The sequence below is a fragment of the Bombus bifarius genome, unplaced genomic scaffold (genome assembly GCF_011952205.1).
Source record: "Bombus bifarius isolate JDL3187 unplaced genomic scaffold, Bbif_JDL3187 scf7180000009536, whole genome shotgun sequence".
Classification (NCBI taxonomy): domain Eukaryota; kingdom Metazoa; phylum Arthropoda; class Insecta; order Hymenoptera; family Apidae; genus Bombus; species Bombus bifarius.
In genome coordinates, this window is record NW_022885184.1 from 123,731 (window position 1) to 151,414 (window position 27,684).

Below are 27,684 nucleotides of genomic sequence, written 5' to 3' on the forward strand. Positions count from 1 at the left end.
TACGTACATGTACAAAAACACGGCGGGAAGTTACCCTATGGCGAGGCGACTAGAGAAAAAATGCATACCGCGTGCATGTGGACAGAACTGTGCGAAAGGTGAATGAAAAGAGGCTTGTCTGTGTGTGCAACGACTATATCAGGTGCGTTTTAGTTTTATGCGTGATTCGGAAGCTTGTTTATTAAGAATGTTTTACAAATTGTTTGGTATAATTGGTGTTACCGATAATTTGATATAATTAAATCACTATCCGATTTTAAATCCGATTTTTCGTATAGAAAAACAGATTCTGATGTAACAAAATAGGAGCAGACGTTTATCCGCATCAGTTTATCCACGTTACCTGATTGCTATATTACATCGATGAGTATCTGCTCAATCACTCTTTTCTCATTTTGTTTGAAAGTATAATTAATATAATAAAGAAGATCTACTTTTCCTCTACGCAATAATCATGACGTGATATGATGTTTGAATGAATTTTTAAAATGTTTTTCTACATAGTAGCTACTTGTTTTATATGTTAATGTGTAGTAATGGTAAACATATATCAGACAAATCGGAATATACAGTATATATAAGGAGATTTATGTAAATGGGAAATAATTGTAGTTAGGAAAAAGTATTAAAGGGAAAAATATTAAGAATGCTCGTTCCAAAGCGATTAAGCGACGCAATTTTCTTGGATGCATAATTATAGCTATTCCTCTTTCCGCATCCGTTTCAAGCGGCAACATTCTCAAGTTATCTATTCCAACTTATATGTGCTATGCACGTATCTACCTGTACCTATCTAGCTCTCCGATTGGAGAAATAGATAAAGAATGAGAAATAAACAAACATAAGTCTCACGAGGTTATGAAGTTCAGAAATCGAATAAATAGAAGATATGGCCAATCACATCTTTCTAGTGGGAATTTGAACTGTCACTAAGAACTTTGTTATAGAACTTCAACTCGTCTTCGCAACGATAAAGCTTAATTTTCTACAAAAGTTTTCTTGACAACCTGACAAGCCAACTTCTATTATCTGCATCTCCGCACGCGTGCATGCTAAACGTGGGAAATATGAAAGTATGCGAATTAGTAGGAAAAAAATATCTATACTTTTGCCAAACATTATATATAATTATATTTATATATATAATCGTATATGTACTGTAATATCACTCATTCGAAAGAGAATTATTCATAACGTTCTCCTTTAGTATCTCTATTTTCGGTTATTGTTTATTGATTAATCCTAGATTGCACACGTGAACAAAAGTCACATCAGTGCGCACGCCGGGTCTGTCAGGCTTATTACCCCCTCTTCCTCAATTTAATTATTATTCTATCAGTAATCGTCCAGACTGAAAGATATATTTTTTATTATTTAATGTTAACGACTCAAAGAATTTTAGTAAAAAAGTGTAGTTAAAGAAAATGTATATTTTTAGGCCCAACGTGTGTTCTGTGGAGTCGATAATCTCGTAAAAGATTTCAATAAAATGTACAAATTTAATTATAAGCGCAAGCATTTTTAGTTAACCGTTATAACAATCACTCGTGGTTACTCTTCACGTTGTTTGGAACATATCAATGCATATCGTAGGCAGAATGCAACGAATGTTTCTTACCGGATACGTTTAAAACAAAACGGATAAGAGGGCGAGAACGGAATGATACAAAAATAAAGGAAGAAGAAAGAGGGAGGGAGAGGGAGACGCTAAAACTTGAGGAAATACGGTAAGCAGTGGCACATGGCACGTCTTGTTTCTGTGGTAAAAAGTGTAGCGGCTGTGAAATGACTTTTTGCCCGTGGGCTCGAAACGGTGAAGGGTTGAACGATCGCCTCCAGGCAGTACATTTTGGATCTTTTTTGGCGTAAGTTGACCTTACGTGTTAGAAGCGAAAGTTTGGATCGTTCGTTAAGCTGAACGCTTTACGTACTGTGGATTACGACACTTGCCGTTCGTAATTTTCTACCCTTTCTTCCCTCTTGCTTCAGTTTGCTCTTAATTAACCACGATCTTCGTGTTTTTCTATCTGACGAAATTTTTCGTACTTCTCTCTTACTCCCTTCTCGTCTACGTTATACACGTTATATCGAAATCATGATTTTCCTTAGATAAACTTGATCCTTTTATAATATTTTCTTCAATGTTGGCAAAGATTCAATATATTAATAATATCTCGCTTACTTTCTTCTTGCTTTTTCATTATTTCTACCAATATCATACATAGGGAACACGAGATTTCCGATTAATTTCCGATTATGATACTTGTCTAACGTGTAAAAGTAGCATATAGTTAAACAAACGTTTAGGTTGATGAAACGCCTGTAGAACAACAATTGCCGATATCCTGTCGATCGAAGGTACTTGTCATGAGGTATGCAAGTATAAATAGGGATTTTTGGCGCGGTTTCTCTTACGAAGCCATCGAAAAACTGTCGAACTAGTTGAGTAGCGATAGACATTTACCGATGGCCTGTCAAAAATTCATTTTCGCGCTTTTCACCTGTCAATACGCGTTACTGTATGCATTCCATGCGCGTTCTCATTCACAAATCATATGGTAGGTACGTTGACTTCCTGTTGCAAACGAAACTGCTCTATTCCTACTAAACTAGTCTCTCTATTGTATATAAAAAGTTGACGATTTGCTACTTTGAGAAGCACATTGCGTGATTCGCTCGTTCGTTTACGATTAAATGTTGCTGACATTTGCGTGTAAAGTATTCGGGTTAGTTGATTTTGTCATGAAGATCTGAGGTATGTATATATATATATACATATATATATGTATAACTTTCGTACGATACATAAATACCCGCTTTTAACCATGAAGACGTATCTGGGCCGTTAATTTCTATTTAGTGCTTATTCTTGTGCCTTGTCTTGTCTTGTTTTATTACATAAATTTACATGCTTATCGACTTATGCGTTGTTTCAAAGTTCCATCGTCACATTATCGAAACATTATACGTGTCATCGAGGAGTCACATAGCATATAAATCGATGTTTCGCGAATGATTAACGATTAATTGAAAGTTCGACGACGTTCGTTACTACCAACGTTTCATTACGATTATCGATCTATATCGATTAACCCGCAGCGAGCAACGTACGCGGCAAAGGGGGCAATAATCGATTTCTTATCGATAAACCATTTACTCTGTTCGTCCGATCGCGCTTTCTTTCTCCAACAAAGAACAATAACAGAGAAAGGGCTAACGCGTAAAGGTTGGAAAGAAAGAGAAAATTATGTAATATTCCTGTACACATGATACGTGACACCGGCGAGACAAAGAAAAGAGTAGTTGGCAAATATTTTTACCTTGATGAAGGCCAGAACGATCAACATTGTGTCCATTGACGTGTCCCATGCCGTCGATTCCGATAAACGTCAAAAGAGACGTTAACGAAGCGATCATCGAGATCGTCCTCGAAGCTTTAACGGCACGAGCTGCTGGCATTCCTGCTTGCCGGTTCTTTCTTGACGAAAATCGTAGATCGTGTCAGTGAAACGCTGCTAAACCTCAGATATAAGAGAGTACAAAGACGTATCGTGATGCAACCGTTCTATTAATCGTATCACTTTGTTTCGCAAATCGGTCCTCGATTAGCGCACCTGGTGCCGCTCGGAGCGCCTTCTGCGTGCGAGGCACGTGCTCCGAGCAGTTCCCGGCCGAACGACTCCGCTCATCTCCGCGTTCTTTCTTCTTCTCGGCTTGTTTTTCTCTTGGCCACGGGTCCAGTAATATGTTCGTAGATCCACGGATTACAATGTTTATAATCACACTGATAATATTTGTCTAGAAACGCAAGCACTGAGGGTAATGTTTCAAGAATAAATGGAGACGCATTGAATTGTCATCGAATAAATTATTCTTGCACAGACGTTAACCGTGAAGCTTGTAAATATTCAAAGTTAACACTGACACTGAACGATACGTTTACTCGTCGTATATCGATAAGGAAGAGGGTCCACGACAAGCTCTCCTTCCCGAGGCTGGTCCTGGTCCCTCTGTCCCGGGCCGTAGACTGTCTGCTACCTGGAAATCCTCGGTGTACGGAGTATGCTCCTGCCTCCACCTCCACCTCCACCTCCACCGTCCACCTACAACCCCTCCTCCGAAGGCACCACTTCCACCCACCGCCACTCGCCGCCGATAAACTTCCTACGGGCACCCTCTGACATACACCCCCTCGCTTCCCTACTCTCTGCCGCCTGCAGCCCGCACCAGGAACCGTCTACCGGCTAGCGCCTGCGCCGACCAAACTGTGCCCTGATGCCCGGGCACTGCTGCTGCCACTGCTGCTACCTCTGCTGCTTTCTCGTACCTTCACAAATCTCTCCTCCTCCACCTCTCAACTCCCGTTACCAGTCTCTTACCCCTCAACCCCGTTTGCGCGCTTCCTTTTCTCTATCAGTCCATCTCTCCTTGTCGCTTTTTCCGGGCTTTCCTATCCCCCGCTACACCGACTTCTCTTTCTTGGTTTCTTCGTTCCTTCGTTTTCCCCGTTTCCGTCTCTAACCGTGGATATTTCTGCTTTTCGCCCTTGCCGGGTTTTCAGCTTTCTCCTTCTTCAGAAGTTCCACGGCTGGGAACCGTTCCCTGCTCTTCGTTTCTTCTCGAACACATGCCGTTCAAGTTTCTGTTTCTTTCTTCGTTTCAGCTGCTTGGTCGACCGGTTCGTCGCATCCCTCTTACCTGAATTTGGATGATGCCGGTATCAGGTATAACGAGTTTCGCCGGAGCAACTTCCAGGGGACCGTAATCGGTGACGTCGCGAGCCTATAATGCTGTTTAATTCCGACAGAGGGTTGGAATTTTAGGTCTAACCAGGAACATGACGAATAATAATTGAACTACTTAGCGGTTCTCGATATCAAACGGTCGACGAGGATATTGTTCCGTTACCAATTTGAAAATCAAATTACTACGAGGTTCGGGATTTTTGCGTGTTTTTTAATTGTCGTTTTGTTACCGAATCATCGATTTGGCATATATTACGGATACCTATAATCAAAGGATGTACGTCACAATTTATCTAACCGTAAAATCGTCAATTTTCCAAAAGATTTGTCGCACTTTATTTTTGTCACGTTTCAGTTGAAAATATGTTGTTACTTTAAAATGTAACGCGAGATAAAATATTTGAAAGAGAAAGTACATATACAGAATAATTCAAAAGATTGAAAAGTTTGAAGAAAATAAAGTTGAAGATACAAAGTGAATTGGAATGAAAATTCAGCAATATGCAATAACGACACGCAAAATACACGCAATTCCGTATAAACAAACGTTTGATTTTTATTTAGGTATGATTTTAAACGTAGTTGACGAACACCTGTCGCCTTCTATTCTCTGGCATAGCGGTTAGAAGGCTTGTTCTGTTTCTAGACACGAGATAACGAGTTTCGTTGCGACAATTCCACGCATCTAAGAAGATCACGACCTACTACCGAGGAACTACGCGAAGAAGGCGATGTAGAAGGTAGGTCGAAGCAGTCTGAGCTGACGTTATGAGAATACGAGAGACGGAATTTAGAATCACGGAAGTGATTGCTCCAAAATTACGACGTGCGATCTGTACTATTGTTAGTCGAGTCAAGAAGTCAAATGTTTTCGATTTCTATTGCGAATAACGATTAAATCTCTTTAAAAAGATAGTGAAATTTTATTCTACCATTTTTTCATTATTTATCCCATTATTTAAAACTTTAAAAATTTTAAATATTTTAAAATATTTCTATTGTTCTCTATAAATATAAATATTTTTTTACTAAATATCGATACTATGTCTATAAAATAATCTTATCAATTATTTAGAATTTTTCCGAAATGGATAAAACTTAAAAACGCAGATTCTCCTAATTTTTGGAACGTATAGGTAATATTTCATACCTGATTGCATCTTCTATAATGTATCTATTAAAATTCGTAAATCGTGTTATCTTCATTAAATTTAGTTTTAAGCAATCAATTTTTGTCTCTTCCTGAGGTATTTTAGTTTCTGGCGCAAAAATTACCATTATTGAGTGTACGTTAAAGTATTACAAACAATTATATCGTTATAACTGCATTTAGACGTTGATGAAATTAATTTCTGATCTTAGATTTTGTAATTTTTCGTTTTACCACAGTCTTGTTTGCTTACGAATTAAAAATACGTTTTTAAGAAGATTTTAAAGTTTTCAACCCCCCTTCCTTTTGCTTTATTTATCTCTTTCTTCCTTTGCTTCTATTACTTGCTTCTTCCGACTGAAAATGCATTAACTACTGATGTAGGTAAAGTTGACTGGATTATGTAAACGAATTGAGGTAACATTTCAATTAAGATTTAAGAAACGTTTTTAAAGCGGGCAACTATTCTCCTTATATCAGAGTAAAGGCGAAAAATTATTGAAAAGTTTTAAAAAACACACTACGTTATAATTACGCTAAAATTTATTTTTACCTGTTTAGCGTCATAATAGACGTTACACTTTGAATATTTTACATATTTTTGCATTTCATATAGATGCTATGTATTTTTATATCCTCAGACATCCCATGGATGCATAAAAATCTGCGGTTTAGTTATAATGGCTTTTGTAAGCGATTACTCGGATTAAATAACTAAAACTAGTTATGTTTTTTTTATTTCTTTTGTTATGACTACTTCTATCCGTGCTAAGTTGAAAGTCATGTTTTTATGTACCAAGCGTTTCGCGCAACTGGGCAAGCTGTTTCTTTAAAATGGTTAGAAATAGCAAAAAATGCTATAAGGCAAAACAAAACAGCATAGAGTGAAGTAGGTCCTAGAATTCATTTTATGCATTTTCGTACATCGGTGCATCTGAAAGGTGCAATTAAGTGCGTGTTTTTTAATCATTCTTGTCAATCTTAATTGTCTTAGGCAAACAGATCATTAAAATTACAGGATACATATGTTTATAAATTATTTATCATAAAAATACATTGCACGTTATAAAGGTTCGACAGGAATTAAATTATATTTCTATGTTCTGGAATATTAGAAAAAGTGGTTTAAAAGAGGAAGACTTTGAAAATTCTTCGTAGACATAACGCCTACATGTGCATTATATAATTGCGCAATATTTTTAAGTAGAGTTGCGTGTATGTTACTTTATACAGATTAAATCTGCTTGTAATTCCGCGTAAAAAAACGCTCGAATAATATAATGAAGCAAGGCAACGTTCAAATGCTTCTTCGTGGCATTTGAACCAGTTCACACGTCATTTTCTTATAATTTTTGTCACACCTATAGTAATATTTATTTCCTGTTGCGCAATATACTCTGATCCGTATCTTTGAATTTTCTATAAAATCAAATGTCGAATATGCATAAATATATTGTCTTTATCCGCTTACCATAATCCTACAAAGAAGAGGTCAAGCGGTCTCGATAACGAGAAGTATTTACAATATTTATACAGCGATATTTATTTCAAATGTCTCGCATAGGTCATTCCTCTCTATGGTCAAAATTTTGCTATTTTACGCTAATATATCTTTTTGCGCTATACAACGAGTGAGTTTATTCTATGTGAAAAATTACGTATCTACTGCTCCATTTATGAAAAGAACGATTTTGAGAGAGTCTTCTTTGAACCATTCATCCTTCTCCTTCAATTATCCTCCTTCTAATTGCAAGCAAGAAAGAACTTTAATTTGTGCCAGTTACGTAAACAATTTTAATTATGTATTACGCATGTACTCCCGCAGCACGAGTATTTGCTTAATATAATATAATTGTTAATATATCTGCTTCGGGCAATTTATTTCCAACATCCTACGATCGAATCCAGTCTCGAATGCAAATTTTGAAACTCTGAAGAATGCTTGGAGGTATTTATTTTAATGCCGTACATATTTTGCTACTGTAGCTGCAGAATGCTGTGATTTTATATTTTCTCTGCTGCTGTGATTTAATATACATATGTATACATCTAAGGATTGATCGTTTCTATAAAATGTTTAAAACAAAATTATTTAACCGTAGGAATATCGTATAATAACCATGTACGTGTATTTTTAATTAACAGTTTTCATTATTTGATTGCTTGGATTAAACGTTAAGGTACAGGTATTCGAATATAACTTCTACACCTGTGGGTCGGCGATGATCTACAAAAAAAAAAAAGAAACAGCCTCGAAATTAATTTTAATTTTGAAATTCATGGTGAAATTTCTTATTACATCGTATCCTTACTCATCGTGAAGATCAGAAGTCTCAATGGAACTATAATGCACTATAATAAGTCTTGGAAGAAAAGAATTCAAATTCCATTAGTTTTTGAACTCACTTTATTTGTAATGCGCTTACATTCTGTATCATAATTCCTGTACGAATTGTTTCCATACGTTTATACGTACATACCTACGTTGACTGTATCGATTGTAATAATGGAACTTATTGCTAGCGTGTTTACACTACGATGCCACTAATTCAACTTCAGTATTCACCTTCACAGTATTTAGCTCAATATTCACGGTACTCTTACTTGCCTTAACTTAATTAATTTCCCCTAACATCGTCGATCTCGATGTAACAAGCAGTATGTATATTAAAGCGCAAGATCTATACGTCCTCGTACGATCTTTGATTAAACTGCGTATCATTCGTTCTTTTCTTATTTTTTAATCACGAGCGATATTTTGTGCTGCTATACGCGCACGTAATAATATCGTGTTTCTTATCAATTTGTATCTCTTATTTTTGATAATTGAAATTTTCGTACTTTATATAGGCCGTCCCTTATCTCATAGCAGCTAGCAAGCGCTGTTAGGCGAATGAAAAGGCCGCCTTATAACGCAAAGGAAAAAGTACGAAGGACAAAGAGAGGAAAAGAGCGAAAGGAGAATGTTGAGAAGTTAAAGTGCACGAAAGGTCGTTTTCGTGTTACGCGACACAAGCGTGTAGAATAACCGACTGAAGAGGATAAAAATGTAAAAGAGAAAGTGTCGCGCTCTTACATTCTCGTTAATCCATAACCGTAACGAAATTGTAAAACGTTTCATGATTCAATTTCTTTCGAGTAACAGTTAACACGTCTCGATGTGTATGTTTTGTATTCCGATCAATTGCAAAACTGATTGCGTATTCATACGATATAGCGTGTATTATAATTAACAGACGACGGTAACGGGATCGTGTGAAAGTAATTAATTACTGCCGTCACATGCGGCAAGGAAACAGGCCAATTAACCTTGCCACTTGCGAGTCAAGGCAAAAGTGTTTAATTTCTAATTGTTTCCCATGCACTTAATGCCCGCGTCAATATTCGATGCCCACGCTGTTAACGAGTTTCGTTAACGATGCTTTGTTCGATTGGGTGGTTAGTGCGCTGGTTATTACCGTGTTTACCCTGTTAAGCACTTTCTCCCTTCATTCTCTGTTTTCCAATTTTTCTACACTTTATCCTTCGTGTTGGTACGCACACCAACGGAAGCGTTTAAAAATGCATCCAAATGAAATACAAATTACATACGACGACAGTACTGTTCAATGTTATAGAATTTATTTTCATTCGATCAATACCACACGAATTTATACTGCTGAAATGACGCGAACATCTGGAAAATATAATACCATCGATCAGGACTTATTTCTCTGCAAAGATAGTAAGGTTAATAATATTATAGAGATTTTATTCCTTATGAAACGATATGTTCGTTCAATAATTTCTGTCTATTGGTGTTTACCTACATGTGTACGTATATGTATAGTACGAATTATATATGATAAAATTACCGATATAATTGTCAATGATTATTCGGTTTTGCAAACGAGCAACATTTTTCTATTGCAAACAAAGAATTGCTTTATTCAGATCGAAATGTAACACAGGTAAATTGTATGGCCAACAGATATCCAAGACAAAGTAGTTAAAAGGACGAATTACGAAACTTTAAGGATGAACGTTTGCTGATTGTTGGTGAAACGAACTGCTCATCGCCTGTCAGAAGTGTCTCTTATAATCTATGTCTCTCTTATAATCTTTTCATTCATTCTTTCATTCATACAACAACCATACTGAATGCATTAGCTAGATTTTGAATGACCTTAAATCAGTCTTATCTAACTTAAGCTCCAAAGCTTGGAACATCTCTCTCATTCCATATGACGCTGCACTATATGCATGTAGCCAATACAAACATCACGTGCCTTCTGCTTTAAAAGCAAGGCAGGAGACGAGGGATGTCATATTAGATCTGTTAAGGCTGTCGTTCCTTTAATAACACAATAAAGGAACAGCAACAGCTCGCCTCCCACATCTTCGTGTTCTTATATGTATGTATCTTAAACAGAGGTGCGTTCGTTAATCTACAAAAGGAGACCATTGACGCTCCTTCGCTTCTCTCAACAGCAGTTGAAAACACTCGTGTGCTGATTGCAAAGTAATTGCACGCCGTATTGTTCGGTTGTCTACCGATGTGCAACGGCTAACAAGAAACTAATTGAATTAAATTGACGATGAATAGTTTTGCATAACGTGAGATATGATGCGATAAAGATATAACAAAAGGAGGTATTTGGTTGAAAACTCTAGATATAGATGAACTAATTCGTATCTTTAAGTATAAAATTTGAGGCAGTAAATTAAAGAGAACAGATCAAGTGGTCGTGATTAGACTTGGAATTGGTCACACGAGACTAACGAATAGGCACCTGATATTATGTAACTGTAGCAAATTGGACATTTTCAGATATACAGCTGATGCTAGTCAAGCTAAAACACATACAGAAATTATCTGAATTGACTGTTTGAAAGAAAAATCCCTGTAATATAAGATCTAATGTAATCTAATTGTTTTTATTTAATTATATGTGTTTTATTTTTAAAAATGTGTTTTTATTTAATTATACGTGTTTTATTTTTAAAAATGTGTTTTTATTTAATTATATAATTGTATGTCTTTTCCTTCGCTTTTATAATGAATACACTATAAACATTTACTAAATGTATGACGTTGTAACACTCATGTATATTGTATTACATTTCGTTAATAACCTTAGAAGTTGATGCAACATTAATAAATAAATAAATAAGGCAAGAAAGAAATAAAAGATACTTGTTATCGTATTGATATCGATTCATTCTACATGCGAAAAACAACAACTGCATATTAACAATCTATTATTATTTATATTAGTCGTGAAGTGGATAACGCGTTTTGATCCCCTTTTAAACTCATTTATTGTGTAACGAGAACCCGAATAAAGGAATATAATCACGTAAGATAATGTTATCTACGTGATTATCCTTCGTCCACATTTATACTCTATTGATATAAGAAAATAACAGGTCGGAAATCAATAAATTCAACATAATTTCCTCTTTCTTTTTGCTTGATCTTAAAACGAAAAATAATACACATGAGTGGAGGAATTTTGTTTACTATGAAATACATACGGATACTATATCGACGCAAGAGACCATTCGTAAACAGCACAGTTTTAATAAGATAATATAAACTTGCATACGCGAATATCCGTATACACAGGGCATTTTAAAATTTAACGGTTCAACTGTATAGATATGTTCTATGAATAGGAATAAAAGGAAAATATTATGCGTGAAGAGAAATATTGGTATAAAAATAACAAAAATGGATCCGCTACTAATACATTGCCGTATAAAATGTGACTAGCTATATCTTCTTTTATTCGTTTATTCTGGCTATGTTTATTACTTAAAATTGTTAAAAATATTTACGCTCAACTTATGAAAATGTCGGATGATGCTACGCGTAGGGTCATCAAGATACTAAACTTAATATTTTACGTAGAACTGATTGGTTTCGTGGCTCTTTTAATTAATTTGCCGCCTTTATTAGTGACAATAAGCATTTGTCAGAAATTTACCAGGTTGCGAGAGACTATTATACTTCTAATTCTGTAGAGGTTATCGGTGTTTTCGTATTTAGTATTTTTATTATAATTCGACTGCAAGTGCTCATGGATTTAAAATACGTCGAAATATGCGCATAAAACATGCAAAATATGAAAATGTACAAATTAGCTAGAAATAAAATATATGACATGTGTAATATTGAAAGTATGCCATAATAATGACATTAGATACTATAATTATGACTTAAATTATAACTAGTTGCCTCTTTCATATATTAGTCGTAATTAATCAGTGATCTTCAAAATTAAAATTAAAATCAATTAGACATACATTTATAGTGCGATATCATATGATACGGTGTAGACATATCTAAAAGTCCAACAGCGTTGTTCAATTTCCCTTGAGTTCTCAATAACTTCACCTCTTAAAATGTCACCGACCGTGACAAGTTTAATAAATAATATCGGATTCCATAAGATAAATATACTGAACGTAATATAAAACATGCAGTATACCATTGCACACGTATTTAAGAGAATATGACAAACGTATGCATAATATGGAAAATATGTAAAATAAATAGTGTACGGTTAAAATCCTGTAAAAATAACATAAATGTTTATCCAGATCTCGATATATTATCAATTTTATACGAAAATGTACATTTGCATAAACATCTGCAGCGTAGTCATAATCTTTTAACGGAGCATTCTGGCCTTATCTTATTTCTGCTCACAAAATCTACTAACGCAATATGATTGTTTTAACTTCGGATGAATAGAATTCTGTTTCAAAGGATTTATCACATCCATGTGTGCAGCTTTTCGTCAACAAATTTAAAGTGATAGCGAGGTTATTTGTTTTTGGGGGAATTTGACTGATACTGTTACATAGAGTAACAGTATTTAATAAATGAGTATTAATAGCATCATAGTAAGCATTTAAAGTGTAATAGTAGAATAACATTACGCGTATAATGAATATTAATAAGTAAAGTATCATTAACATTAATGAATAAATGTGATTCGTGATTTGAAATGCTGTTTAATTTATAATTTATACCTATTGCGATTATAAATTAACATAGATCTTTTGGAATCGAAATAAAGTTTGCTTTATGTCCAGAATTATCATAGGAGATTTATTTATATCAAATATCATCTTCCGTTAAAACGTATTTCAAATTTAAAAAATTAGTTAGAAAATTAATTATTTAGTTAACTATGTCGTCGATACGTATACGAATATTTGCAAAGTACCATTTTAATGAAGAGTAACCAACCGACTATTTCTTAAAAATATATATCGAGTTATAAACGTGCACTTGATAATAGTTGCACGCATTTTTGATACGGTTAAATGGTGAAATCAAAAATTTGCAAATCTCAAATGAGGAATTCTGTTACCGGAAGTAAAGCGAAGCGAATAATGATTATTTTGTAATTTACATCGTAGGCTAAGAGCTGATAAGTTAGAAATCATGAAGACTATAAAGGAGAAATTTTCGAGTTGCACATTGCGTTATATTTAGATAGCAATAATGGTAATAGTTAAATACGAAGCTACTTATGTTGTAGTAATGCAATTTCTCTAATATTGAATCGTATCAATAGACTTTTAAAATCAATGAAATAGAAAGAGTTACAGAGTACTCAAATATTCTACTCAGATATACACATTTCTATTATTCCGAATTATCCTTCCAATTTTTTAAAAATGAGTGAGTTCGTTAAGCTCGTAATAAATCCACAGAGCAACAACATGCAACATAATACGATGTTCAAATAATAATGCGATTCACTGAATCTTTAACAATTTTCAGATAACGTATTTTAACTGCTGCACTTCACATTGGCTACAAAATAAATTTAATTCTTAAAGCAAAGTAGACATCGATGTACGATTATATTATCTCCGTTAAACATTTACGCAGAATACGTTCGAGTCACTGTCCACTCAAATCTATTATCCAATTAGATCGATTTGTTGCGGTATATATAGCGAATAGATAAATAGGATCGAAAAATATATGTTGTGCGTGTTCGTTGTTATCAAGAATGATAATTTCGGCGAACACGGCTAAACAAAACAGATAACAATGCAAGTAGAGGATAGTACACGTGAAAAAAGTTCTCTAATTATTTAATTAATAATGAGTGCAATGTCCAGCTGACTGCAAACCAGTGGATCGAAACGAGGTTTACACAGGATCGTCGAGTGGTCCATTGTCGTCGACAACGCAACGAGCTCTCAATTTCCGTCCGTAGGTAATCACGGTAGGGAAGCCGCGCAAGGTATACGGCTTAAAGCGAACTCCTTGCCGATAGTTAATTATTGCCGAGCAGAACTGATTTGCAAGTACGTCGTTTATAATCCACTTAAGTCCTAATCGAATCCTGACCGGTATCGATACAGACAATCGTACCCTACGATTCATCGCAAATCGAATCGGCCATTTATTTTCTCAATTTGCATACCGTGATTAGAAAAACATCACCGTTTTCTAAGTTCATCTATCATTAAACAATAATCTGTAGAGCGAGGGTAACATATCTTTTTCAACGACATTGAAGGACTAATTTCAATTTCATTCTCATTAAACAAATTAATCAATTATTTCACGTAACAATCGAATATTTCGTAAGAAATAAGCAATTTTTCGATATTGCGTGGTTATTCGAATCAAAGTCTTGGTCTCTTGTTGCGAAATGACTTACACTGCTTCAGATTACAACAGTGCTTTAAAATGAATGCCTTTTGTCAAATTTTTTTTATATCTAAATAAATTGCAAGGCCCAGAATAATTTTTACAAGTATATATAGATATACAGAGCAGTTGGTTTGTATAATACATTAAAATAAAAAAAAACGTTCATTTAAACGTATGCTCGACATAAACCTGTTTACGAGTAATAGTATCTTTTGTGTTGCAATAATTGCTTACCTAGCTTCCAAGAAATTGCTCCAAGTTACTACCTGCAGCTTCAATACGGGCAAAAATACGTCGCATCATAGATTGTCGAATTTGCTCGAGAAAACCAGTTTAGGTTACTCATGATAAAATGTAATTAACGAATTTTCTATATTGATGTAAGGAGACTAAAGTATTTTTGTTGTCACCTCGATACAAATCCTATGAAACTGACACAATTGCGAATTGACATGGTACGGTCCTAATTGTTGCAACACGAAATAAACTAACTGTAACTCAAAAACAAGATCATATCAAGTATATATTTACATGAAAATCTCTTCTTATTTTAGTATATTGAATCCACTCTGCTATACTTTCCACATACAATGGGACACCCTCTATATTATTACAAGTTAATAACATTAGAGTCGCCATAATATTAAAATAACGATATTAATAAAATTTAATATTTAATATTATAAATTTAGCAGTTGATAATACTTAATGAAATATTTCTTCGAGAACCGAAATATTCTAACTTGCTATTAACAATGGAAGCCTTACTTCTCTAATAAATCAATTGCATATATAATATTTGTTATTAACTTTATTTAATCAAAAATTTTGTTGTTAGCAACTTTTCTACATGTAATTAATTGCACAAACATACATCTATGAAATATTAACGAGTGTTTGAAACTTTTGATAAAAAAATAATCGTATGAATTAATTTATTTACACTTCAGTTGTATAAAGCGTTATAGACTAGCTGGCAACATCGAATATGAAAATTTTCCGTAGCTTCAACGTGCTAAGTTCGTAACGACGTCTTATTGTTCTTTATCGTAATCTTATCCACTGATTCATTCTACTGAATCGTTCTGCCGACTTGTTCTACTGACTTGTCCCACTCTTTGTTACACGATGAACGATGAGTTCTCTGACTTCTGAAAGATAATTCCATTAAATTGAATTTTATCTTACTATGACGCGTGGAATTATCGCTTCTGCGGTAAAAATTTTGCTAAAAATACAGCAAAACTTTCAACGAACAAACAAAAACACTTTTTAATATACTCGTCAAGATATTCTAAGGAAAGAAAGACCTGAACGTACCATACATGTCTAAAGTACGAATTCAGATGCAAATATCTCTATTCATATTTATTCGTGTAGCAAAATTGGAGATTAATTCATTAAATAATTACGTTATGGTTGTACAACTAGAATGTAACATCAAACGTCAAAGGTATTAATCTTTTGGTCATTATAAATGGTTGCGCACTTCTTTTGTATCATAGAGTTATGAAAGAACTACACACATTGTGAACATAAATAGGGCCTTGCGTCGGAAGATGTTTTTTACTTACTGTATACAGTAACACGGTTATTTTTTATCTGACTTTGGAAATATAATTTTACTGAATGCAAAATTTAATTTTATATACCTTACATGCCGGTTACGAATTGCTCTGCCTAGAAAGAAAACTGGGCAGCTTTTCCTGACTTCAGAACGTAGTCTTTATGTAACTTTATGTAACTTCGCTACAGAAATGTAATTACAGAGATAACTACGATGAAACTGCATCCCCTAATCATACAGAAATGTTAATTTTCTATCAAAATGTAATGTTGATAGCGATAACGATAGTTCTGGGGTGTTGAAATAATATCTACTATAAGTAGAACACTTATTAAACATTCAAGCATTGTTTAAATACCTCGATAGTAATGATTGTTAATGAACAAAATTAGAAAAAAGATTGGAAACCTAATCCAGAAGCTCGCAATGTTTAATTTTTGTTACAATCCTTCAGCAAAAGGAAATAGCATATCAAAGAGCACGTTACTTCTTTAACGGAGGATAATCTACAAATTGTTAGTTATATCGTGAGTCTTCTGAGAATTGAAAATTTTTACCCCAAAAACGAAATTAAAAAAGTATAAAATAAAACCATCGTAATACCAGCAATAGTTTCGAGTTAAATTCACGAAACAAATTATATAACTTGTAAAGGAAGTAAATTTAAAAGGTCGTTAAACCATTAAATAACATTAAAAATATAATCGATAAAATGCAAGGTATAAAAGAACATGACGTAAATTGGAAAATTATTTCTACACTGCATGGAATGTTAACCTGTAACGAGATTAGTTTAAACAAAACGATAACAAAATCCGAGAAAATATATTTAACCGATAATGAGATTGTTTTCGTATTTCGAACGTTAAACACATAATTTTGTTCGATTTTTGTTACAAAACAAATGTACACATTAATTAATTACAAATTAATCATTAGTCACATAAATTTTATAATTATATATGTCGCCTGACTTTTCTCCGATATATAATTACGTTATGTTTCATCTATTGCTAGTTATTTCAATAATTCATTCGCGTCTCGTAATCTGTTCAAGTAATCGAAATTCTCCTCGAGATTCAATATATAGCTACGCACGTTTAGTTTGCTCGGTTAAAGATCGAGTTCATATTAGCAAATTCTCGTTACCGCTGCCTACATCGATGATATCGCAAAAAAAGAAATAAATGCTCTTTAACTTTGCAAGTGACTGTCGAATTGGGAAAAAGTTTGAAGAAAAATGTTTGGATGCTTGGATCGTAATTCTAGTGACTCAAGTACCTGTATACCTACCTACCATCGGTATCGATGTAGCTTCGTACGAAAGCAATGCGAAGATATCGTGGCAGAGAACTTAATGCTGTTATCGCAAAGTGGAGAGTACGTATTAAAAAAAAAAAGAAAAAAAATCGTCGTTCCAAAAGAACGACCGGAGAAAAATGGAAAATAGTTCAGTGGCCAATTACTGCTGGAATTTTTACGGACGATTTAACGCCGCTTACCTTCGTTCTGCAGCGAAGCTCCGTTACCATAGTGCTTTCCTTTCAGGAATCAACGAAGAAAAGAGAAGGAAGCGATGAGAGGAAAATAAAGAAGAGACGGGAAAAATTAGCTTGGGATCTCGTGGAAATCTCGTGTCCTGATATTTGCATGTGATCTCTCACCGCAGGTTTTACGGAGAAGGAATGGGCTCTTGAGAAACGAAGGAAAACGCCAAGGTAGAACTATCGACTTTCCATTTCCTTTTTCTACGTGTGCTGCTAAACTTATCAGCATTTACTCAGGACCGGTAAAAGTTGAAGAGACAATGAAAGTGATAAAGCGATATCGATAGAATGCGTCATTCTAAATAGTTCCAATTTCGTTGCTAAACCAATCGAACAATTAAAAATCAGTAGAATTAATCAATATTGTATATTCCAACGTGTGTATGTTTTCGCATGATGCTTCCTTTGGATTCATTATTATTTTAGCTTTAACACGTATACGTTTCCTGTTGTTTTCTCCCATCCTTTCTTTGTTTTTGATAAAATCTTGATGCTCTTCTGAATTTCATACTTTTTGGGTGTTTTGTAACTTGTTAATTTTTTATTATACTTGCTATGCTGATAATGTCCGTATACTGTACATCGTAATGAAACACGCATAGTATCGCATGACAGTAACATATCACGACGGAATTGTATCTTTATATTCCTCTATGCTTTTATATTGCTATTTCGTTATTAGCATGAAAACTACATAGCAATTTTCTAACAAGCCATTCTAATCTTATAATTTTCATTTGCACGAAGTAAAATCTTCCCAAGACATTTCAAAATAGTGGTATTTCGTGTTACAGCATAAATTAAATCAACCTTGCTCTCGGAACATGAATTCTTCTCCGAACAGTAGTAAGAAAGAAAGTAAAATGTAAATTAATTTGAATCTCGGGAGAAGTTCGTGCCCTAATATTTCTATGTAAACTCTGGCGATAAAACTTAAATGAAACCAACTTTTCAGAGCCACTGTCGAAATAAGAATAGAATATTATGTAATACATTTCGTACAGATCTGCAGGGATATATTCCACAAGCTTGCTAGTTGGCGAAAGACAAAAATAGAAATAGATCGTAATGAAAAATTGGAAAATAAGGAACAAAACTCTCGTTTCCTTATTTTTCCAAATCTGTTGTTTTCATGCAGGAAAAGTGATAAAAGTGAACACTATGAAAAATATAAACTATTATAGAAAAAACGATATGCAGCATAAAGCTAAGATTTTATGTCTCATAAAGTTAATTGTGTATTTCCATTTATATTTCCATCCGAAAATAAAACGGGCCAGATCTACGGAGAAAGATATAAAATGTGATGAATTTTTTCTTATTGTTATTGTTTTTTGTTATATATTAGATGATTATGTATCTTGAGGAATGTTATGAAAATATTATATGTACGTGGATCGTAAAAATCTTGAATAACTCACAGAATTCAATTAGAGATTGTTACAATAAGTACATTTTATACGAATTAATTCGGGACAAATTGTTCAAGTAGAATTCCCTCCTTCCAGATGTACCGTAAAATAATTAACTGTAGGAAACGAAGGAAAGATCGTTCGGATCTTCAAAGGGAAAAATATTGTTTGAAACCAGGGCAATAATAAGCGTTATGCATCACTAGAACTTGTTTGTACTCAAGTGTACCATGAATATCTCGTTGGTGGAATTTATCTTTAATCGGACAAGTAATATTGCATCGTAAAACAGAAAGAAATACTTGATAGATTTCTAGAATATTTTCTGTTAATACAGAAATCTGGGTCCGCACGAATGTTTGAACGATTCCGAGAAGAAACGAGAAGAGCAGAAAACAAAAGAGATGGACGCAGAAGAAGAGAAATCGATTTGATTTCCCTGCACATCTGTTTTCCGGAATTTGCATACAAATTCGTGCCCAAAGATTTAAGAGAAACAGACATTCGCCGTCAGAAAAGAAAGTAGAGTTCGCTCCCTAGCCACGTGTCAATTGAATGTTTCCCGGTCTGAGAATTACGAACGAGAAACGCGGAACTCGAAAAGAGTTCAATATGTACTTACATACATCTATCAATGAAAATCAATAGAATACGCGACGAGAGGGAAATGCGAAACATAGGGAAGGAAAAACTGGGCGTGATTCTATACTGAGCAGAGCATCTAAAATTTCCATGCAAATTCTTACTCCGGTATTTACGAGAAAAAGACATTGCAGACGAAGATAGAGAGAAAAGGAGAATAGTCCGAGATCTCCATTGCCGTGCACGTGCCACTGCAAAGTACGAAGAACTCTAGAGAAGAAAAGAAAATTACGGATGAAACGGTGTACACGTATGATAACATTTATGTAATTAAAACTAGAAGTGATTTTAAATAAAATTTTAACTCCGAAAGCGAGATCTGGCTATTTATCAATTATAACACGAATAACCAGATTCTTCGATAGTATCATACGCTTTCGTAAAACTTTCAATGACGTAAGTGCTTATTTTTTGTTCAAACCCAAACTCTATTTAGAGGTACGTATTTACATAAACAGAATGTAGCCGAGTAATATATACAAGTTGGCATGAGGTGATATCTTATAAAAGGAAAAGTAATATATATAAAGTAATATAAAGTAATATTATAAAATTTGTTCGTACGACGCTTCGTTTTTGAAAAAAGGCGAGTTTGAAAATTTTCCAAGCGTACTTGAATATGGCTAATTACAGGCTGGAGTGAATAACAGGATGTTATTCTATACGTGAAAATAAGTCGAAAATGTAGAATGAAATATTTTCAGAAGATGTTTTGTTTCCGAGAAAGATAAATTCAAAGGTTTATATTACATGTATACTAGACCAATTCTTAATTAAACATAGAAAGCCTTAAACGTATAAGTTTCACTCCATATTTTTTAGTTATTACTTCCTATTAATTGCTTATTCATACTCAGTCGTAGTTGGCCAAGTTCAAGAATACTTGCATATGTTCTTGAAAACGAAATGTCATATGAAAAAGCTCTATTGTATATTTTTTCTTCCTATTTTTTCATAGGGAATCACGTCACTGTATCGGACTATCGTACTCTGCATAATACAGAATATAATAATCAGCAAATAAAACATGAACGTACATCGGTTAAATAACAAAATAATCACAATGAATAAAAGAAGGGAAATAATAAAAATTTTCCAGTAATAAATTAAGTTTCTTCGTGCTATAAACAATTAATTTTATGATAAATGAATAAAAAATCGTAGTTTTAATTTGTCACTCACGTTTAAAAATTCAACTTATAATAGTTATGCAAATATGCTATTTATACGAAACAAGCGATGTCCATTAGAAATTATTTTTATCACTCCAACAGATAGTTAAGTGTGTTAATTACTTTCATATTTAAAAGGAAGAGTCATAGAGATATAGTGAATATTTAATTTGAAAGTCAAGTATAACATTATGTCAATCTCAAAAGCACATCTAACTTTTGGTAATGAAAGTATTCCGTATAAATTCGCTTACTAGATTTTAAGGTGAAGCATTATTATCGCGATTAAAATCTTTTGTAAGATGTTTTACAGAGAATTTTTTATCAAAGTGAGATATAAGGAGGATTTTTCTAATGAGATGTAAGGATTATCCCATTCCAACGTAATCACTTTTGCACCTCGATATTAAGAGTTTCCATAATATCGCAGAAAACTTAAATTCTTAACTTTAATTACTAATTCTTAATCTTGAATTGGTTGGAAACTACAGATGTGAAAAATTAGCAATTTTCATGGCTATCAACGATTACCTTCGTTCATGAAGCTATTAAATAAGTAGACTTCACTTTTCTTTTGTTTTAATCGTGAAAAGCATGTCCTTTCCAATGAATTGTTTCTATATTTAAAAATTATTTTTACGTTATAAAGAAGATAGGAATATATGTATTTTGCAAAGTCAGCCTTCGATCCGGATGATTAAACGTTTTGAAAATTCTCTGTATTCCACCGTCTTCCCTCTGATTAAAATCTTTTTAATCCGCAGTCTGGATAAATGCTGAGATGCGCCTCCAGTTAAGTTAGTACAGTGTTCGGTCTACTGTTGTGTGTTGGTACAATAAAAAACCCAAATGTTTCTTATGGAATAAATACGATTAACGAAATCGTACACAATACAATATTACATCAAAAGAGATCTACTGCAATCTCAAGTATTACCTTCAAAGGCGTTCTATTTCGATAATTTGCACAATATTGTTTTACAAATATACGTTCATATTGTTAAAACTTTAAGAATACTCCTACATTCCACAAAACAATGGCTAACCTTCTTTCATTATTATCTCTTTCCTTTTTTTATTTCGTTTGCTAAAAGCAATTAACCGTTGTCACAGTATAATGACGAAGTTATTACGGAATTTTGTAGATGTGTAATAGTTTTCCACTTATATTTATCTATTTTCCAGCGTAATTTATCTATCTTGAAGGATAATACAAAAATAGAATAGTTATATAATATAACTATTTGAAAAGCAATTTAACGGCTTAACGAAAATTACTTGTGTATCTGATACCTGAATAAGAAAGTGTTTATCGTTGTGTTTTGGTCATAACCTTACAGTAATCATCATTTAATTCAGAAACAATTAAAAAAGGAAGTAAATGTAAATTGCAGACTTATCTTTTTTTTTTACATTTCTAATCGATTTCTTAAATTTTGAATCGAAGATCAAATTGACAAAATAAAAACACCTATTCCTAACGAATAAATACAAGAGACATTAAAATCAAGATGTTTAATTATAATTTGATCGACAATACAATTTTGCGCTTTCTGACTAATATTGAAATTAAAAGAATTTAGTTTAGTAAAGCTAAACATTTGAATTTTATAAAAACATATTTCAATATTAGAAAATTTTCTAACAAGTCATGGAACAAAATGATCAATATGGAATAACTTGCAAATTAGTAAAGAAAAATATTAGGGACGTTGCTTGAAATGACGCAACAATATTTACATATCAACTTTTATCAAAGATATGCACATAATCTGCAGTATTGATGAATCCATGTAAACCAGGTGAAAATAGACTGCTGAAAAAATAATCGGATTTGTACATGTAAAAGCGCAAACAAGAATAAGAAATAAATTATATATTCAAGAAAATAAAAGTTTAAAACTACGAGACATCACCTGAAGATTTTCTTTTAAAATGTATATTTGAGAATTTTCATATGAATTCTTAACTCAGAATTTAGAAGCAAACGAAGATAGGAGGAAGCAAGAGTGATGGAATGGAAGCCTATCCGCGTTCATACATATATCTACATACATATACATACTTCTTCATACATATGATACATACATTTACTCTGTAACCATACATCTAAACTGAATAAGTTAAAAACTTTGCTTGCAATACATATCCTGTAAACTGTAAAGGAACGAAGTAATTTTTCTCCTATTTTTAATCAAAATTTACGGTTACCCCAATAACTTATTGAGAGTCGTGAAATAAATGAAACGTTAAAATGTTACCTCTCTGTCGAGTGTTTACAGGAAGCAAAAATATGCAAAGCGAAATCAATCAAAGATAGACAGAGTATAAAACAAGAAAAACAAACTTTTCAAATACACACGTTCTATAATAACAATTTGCTTTTTCATGGTCCCGTTAAAATCAAATTGCCGATGAAATCCAAGCTGTTACTAGCGGTAAGTTTCACATACAGTGGCTTACAAAAGTATTCGAAAACTTATCACAAACATTTTTTTATATATACAGGGTGGTTGGTAACTGGTGGTAAAAAGCGGAAAGGGGGTGTCTACGCGAAAAAAGAAGTCGAAAATATAGAATAAAAATCTTTTTTTTTTATTTTTTTTTTTATTTTTCCATCGAGACAACGATCTGCAGTGAGATCCGTTATAACGAGACATGATAAAGTGCACACGTACCGAGCGAAAATTCAAAGTCGATTTTCTCGAAAACAAAGCCTCAAACAAAAAATTTTTATTCTATATTTTCGACTTCTTTTTTCGCGTAGAATTACCCCCTTTCCGCTTGTGCCACCAGTTACCAACCACCCTGTATATAAAGATTCTAAGTGTGTTCAAATACTTTTGTGAGCCACTGTATGTATATATATGAACATAAATTATTATGGTTTAAAAACTCTGTATGTATAGCTGAGCCATACGATAATGTTTTGATCGTGAAAAAGCATCGTCGATCGTAAATATATTTTATCATTTCTCATTTAATAAAATCCTAAACGCATGTCGAATAAAGAAAGGAATGAAAGAATCAGTTAATTTTGTCATTGATCTAATAAATCAGCCTTTACATACGAATCGTAAAGATTGGATTTCAAGGGAGGAGCAGAGCCGGGCAGTCGTGAAAGAAAGGAGATAAGGTAGACAATCTCTCGCCTTTCGATTTTGTAGCTGTGGTATTTGTTTGGACGAGGAATACGGGGAATAAGGTGAAATAGAAGAAAGCCGTGTGGGTGGCAGATGTGCAGGCTTACCAGCAGATTTAAGAGGAACGCAAACCTAAACGCGCACGCGCATACATATACACACATTTTGATGTTCGGGGCTACGTGCGGAGCTTTTACAAATGGGAAGATAAATATTAAATGAAAGTTGTGCACGCTGCAGTTGTTCGAAGTGGCTGAATGTCCAATAATGAATCCATAATCTACTTTAATAATGAAACTTACGAATTAGCCGCGTACGTTCTCCCAGAGATTTAAGAATATGTTTAGGTCGATTGCAGTTTATTCAGTAGGTACCTATTGCATTATATAATTGCAATATTGCTATAAATTAGATTGAAACTAATTAGATGGAAAACGTGATAGAATTTATCAAATGTGATTTTTAATTTAAAAAAATAAATAAAAATATATATATGTATATATAATAATATATATAATTTATGCTAACTTATTCTATGCGTAGTCCTGAGATATACGTGTACAATGGTGGTTCTGGGATATCTACGTGCGACATTGGATGCTATTTTCTCTGCATCTGACTGTAAAATGTAAACACATATACAAAGCGAGTTGGAAAACTAATGAAACTTTCAAATATTTTTCGCAGAGAACGGCTGAGTTGCGAACCACGGTTCCTTTAAAAACGAAGCAGTAAAAAAAAATTTGACCTAGAATTTTAAGGTCAAGATCAATTTTGCAACTACTTTTTGTTCGCAAATATCTAACGATCCAGAGGTGTAGAAATTATTTCCACTGTACATATTGACCAGATTCAAATATTGTTGACACAAATCAACCAAAGACTAAACACTTACGGACGGTACTGTAAATGCTATAAGTTCCTTCTTTTCTAAACGTAACATAATAACGGAAATATAATGTTTATTTCAGTGACGACGCAGCTTTAAATGTCATCTAGAGCAATCAGTTCGGCACTATTCTGATTTCGAGCCACTTATAACAGGTATTTAGATTGCGTGCCAGTAAAAGTATAAATGATATTGTACAGATACACAACGATACGAAATATGACGATCGAATAAGCCGGATTTGCAGCTTGAAATTCGAGACTTTGATAAAACGTTGCCACTTATATTATGAGAGATCAACATTTGCGCAATAATATTATACTTAAAGGAAACCGAAGTAAAAACTAAAATTAGCATCTATCCTATTTCGCTATGTATTGTAAGTTAAAACTACAGTTGACGGGGCGCTGTGACTAACGCAGTTAAGGTTTGAAAAGGGTGAAAGTTCGGAAAAATATTGGCGATCCAGAAAGGCTATCACGGTAGCTAGTGACCCGAAATCACGTAGCTATCGGATATCGAAGGTTTGATTGTTTAACGTGAGAGAGTTTGGGGATAGCAAGCGACCCGGCGCGACGCCACGTTGCGCTGTCTTATATTGTTTCTAGATGAACTAGCCTGGGGATGAGAAAAGCGAGGGTGACTTCTGTCAAAAGAAATGTGAGGAACAGCACAGCACTTACCCAGGAATTTCGGAAGGGAACGGTGGTGGTCGATTAATTCAGTCGCGCAATAACATGCATGTCTAATAAAAAATTCTTTTAGTGTCAAAAACTTGCACTTCAAAATAATACTCGAAACTCAAAATAAACTTAATAAACAAATGTAACACTTGAAAACAAGCAATTTACAGTAATTAATTATTGATTATTACTAGAAATGATTATGCCATTGTAGAAGTGTTGCTTTACGCTGTTTTTCATGATACCGTGCTTTGGTACGCTCCATTTTAAAAGAGTGTTTTGTATACTGTATTACGTATAATAGAATATTAATTTAATAATTGCTTTTTAGAAGTGTTTTAGAGATTAGTAACATGTCAATGTCATGTCTAATGAGAAATGTGTTCAATTCGTTTGAACTTGCTCTTTTAGAATTTAATTAATTAAGAAATAGAATTGAAATTCCACTATTTTTACTTTTACATTTTACATTTTACTCTTTTTTATTAAGAACAGGAGTTTCAAGAACACATCTAACGTTATATTTACTGCAACTGCAGGCTTAGTAAATTAATTTGTTCCTTGAATACAATTACAAAGGTCTGTATATTTTCGTTGATAGGAAGTACGTATAGTGATCGAATTGTATCTAGCTCCGGCTAATTGTGCAAATGCCATTGGATTCGTTCAATTGTCAAAGTGAATGATTGCTTTTATAATGCTATTAACTGGGAAACTCGATCGATTTTTTATAGTGATTTGTGCCTCGGTTTCGGAAATAAATTTTATTGGAATTGCTCCCTGATAATATATCTTCTCCAATCAACTGGGTAATTATTCAACATTTTCTCTACAGGTTTTTATTGAATCCTCCGAGGTAAAATGTTTTTTAACGCAGGCTGATGTTTTATTACAGAAATTTTCAGTACGAGTAAATATCCCGAAACTAGTACATTGAAGAATATTGCTCATGCTTTGCGGTTGAAATAAAACTATGGTATTTAAAAATCTGTCAATATTCTAGGTTGTTTTCTTATTTTCATTCCACCTGTATCCAAATCGTTAATTCAACATGGAAACGAAACTACGTATGTGTATGAGTAAACATTTACAAAACCAATGACTTACGCAGTTGATTACAAACGTGCTGTGGAGATCTATCGTTCTATCTTTGTCATTTTGTATAAAGCCATTCTCGGCAACCGATGTGAATCTAAATCCTATAAAGTTCATTGTTCGTATCGTTGTTTGAGTCAATTCTGCATGACTAATTGCATGTGGAACCCAATGCTCGCTGATAAAGACAAAGTTGAGTCTATTCCTGAAACCCGTTGCTCCAGCTGATCTGTCTTAGCGATCGTGGGACTTTAAGTCCGTTTCTGAAGCCTCTTACTTCAGCTTAATCAGTGCTTTCGGTTAACTGTCTGTTCCTGAAGTTTGATGTTCCAAATGTTCGAACAGTTCTAACACTAGAATCCAATACTTCAACCAGAGACTTCCGAAGAAGTCTTTGATCGTAGTCAGTGATTGATATAATCACTTTCGTCCAATAAATTAATCACTCTACCTTTTAGTATCGTTTAGTCGTGTTCGTTGCATGTCTACTAATTTTCACCTAAGAATATAAAAATTTAGCAATAACGGGAAATCCTCTGTACGTTTTGTTGGTTTCTATGGAGCCGTTAGAAATACATTGCCCCTTTGAAAACTCCAGATTTGCGACGTACTAAAATGTATAATGAGAAATAATGCAAAACCAACTGAAACATAATTGCGAAGTTTTACGCATTTGTAGAAAATTTAAACGTGCAATGATACACACAATGCACATATTACATAAGAATATACGAAATATCTAAAGTAAAGTACCGATTATTATAGTAAGTGGGTAGAGAAAACCACTGCTTAGGATTCGTTTTTTTAATTGTATTCAATAAAATATAAACTTGAATAAATGTCAACAGACTGACCGAATGACGGAATCTGCATCTTTATCCGCGTAAATATAAAATTTTCCAAATTTCACTTTTATTCGTCAATGTTTCTACTCATATGATAAACCATATTAAAAACGTGCTCCAACAATC

At 33.6% G+C, this 27,684-nt stretch overlaps 1 protein-coding gene across 1 annotated transcript in view; it reads right to left on the reverse strand.

The window, feature by feature from the left end:
* Positions 1-3,459, reverse strand: part of LOC117215338 (lachesin-like) — a 94,546-nt gene extending 91,087 nt beyond the window's left edge. Inside the window, exon 1 of the mRNA XM_033461704.1 lies at positions 3,321-3,459. Coding sequence (XP_033317595.1) covers positions 3,321-3,459 — 139 coding nt within the window. The remainder of the gene's footprint in view (positions 1-3,320) is intronic.
* Between the last annotated feature and the right edge of the window lie 24,225 nt (positions 3,460-27,684).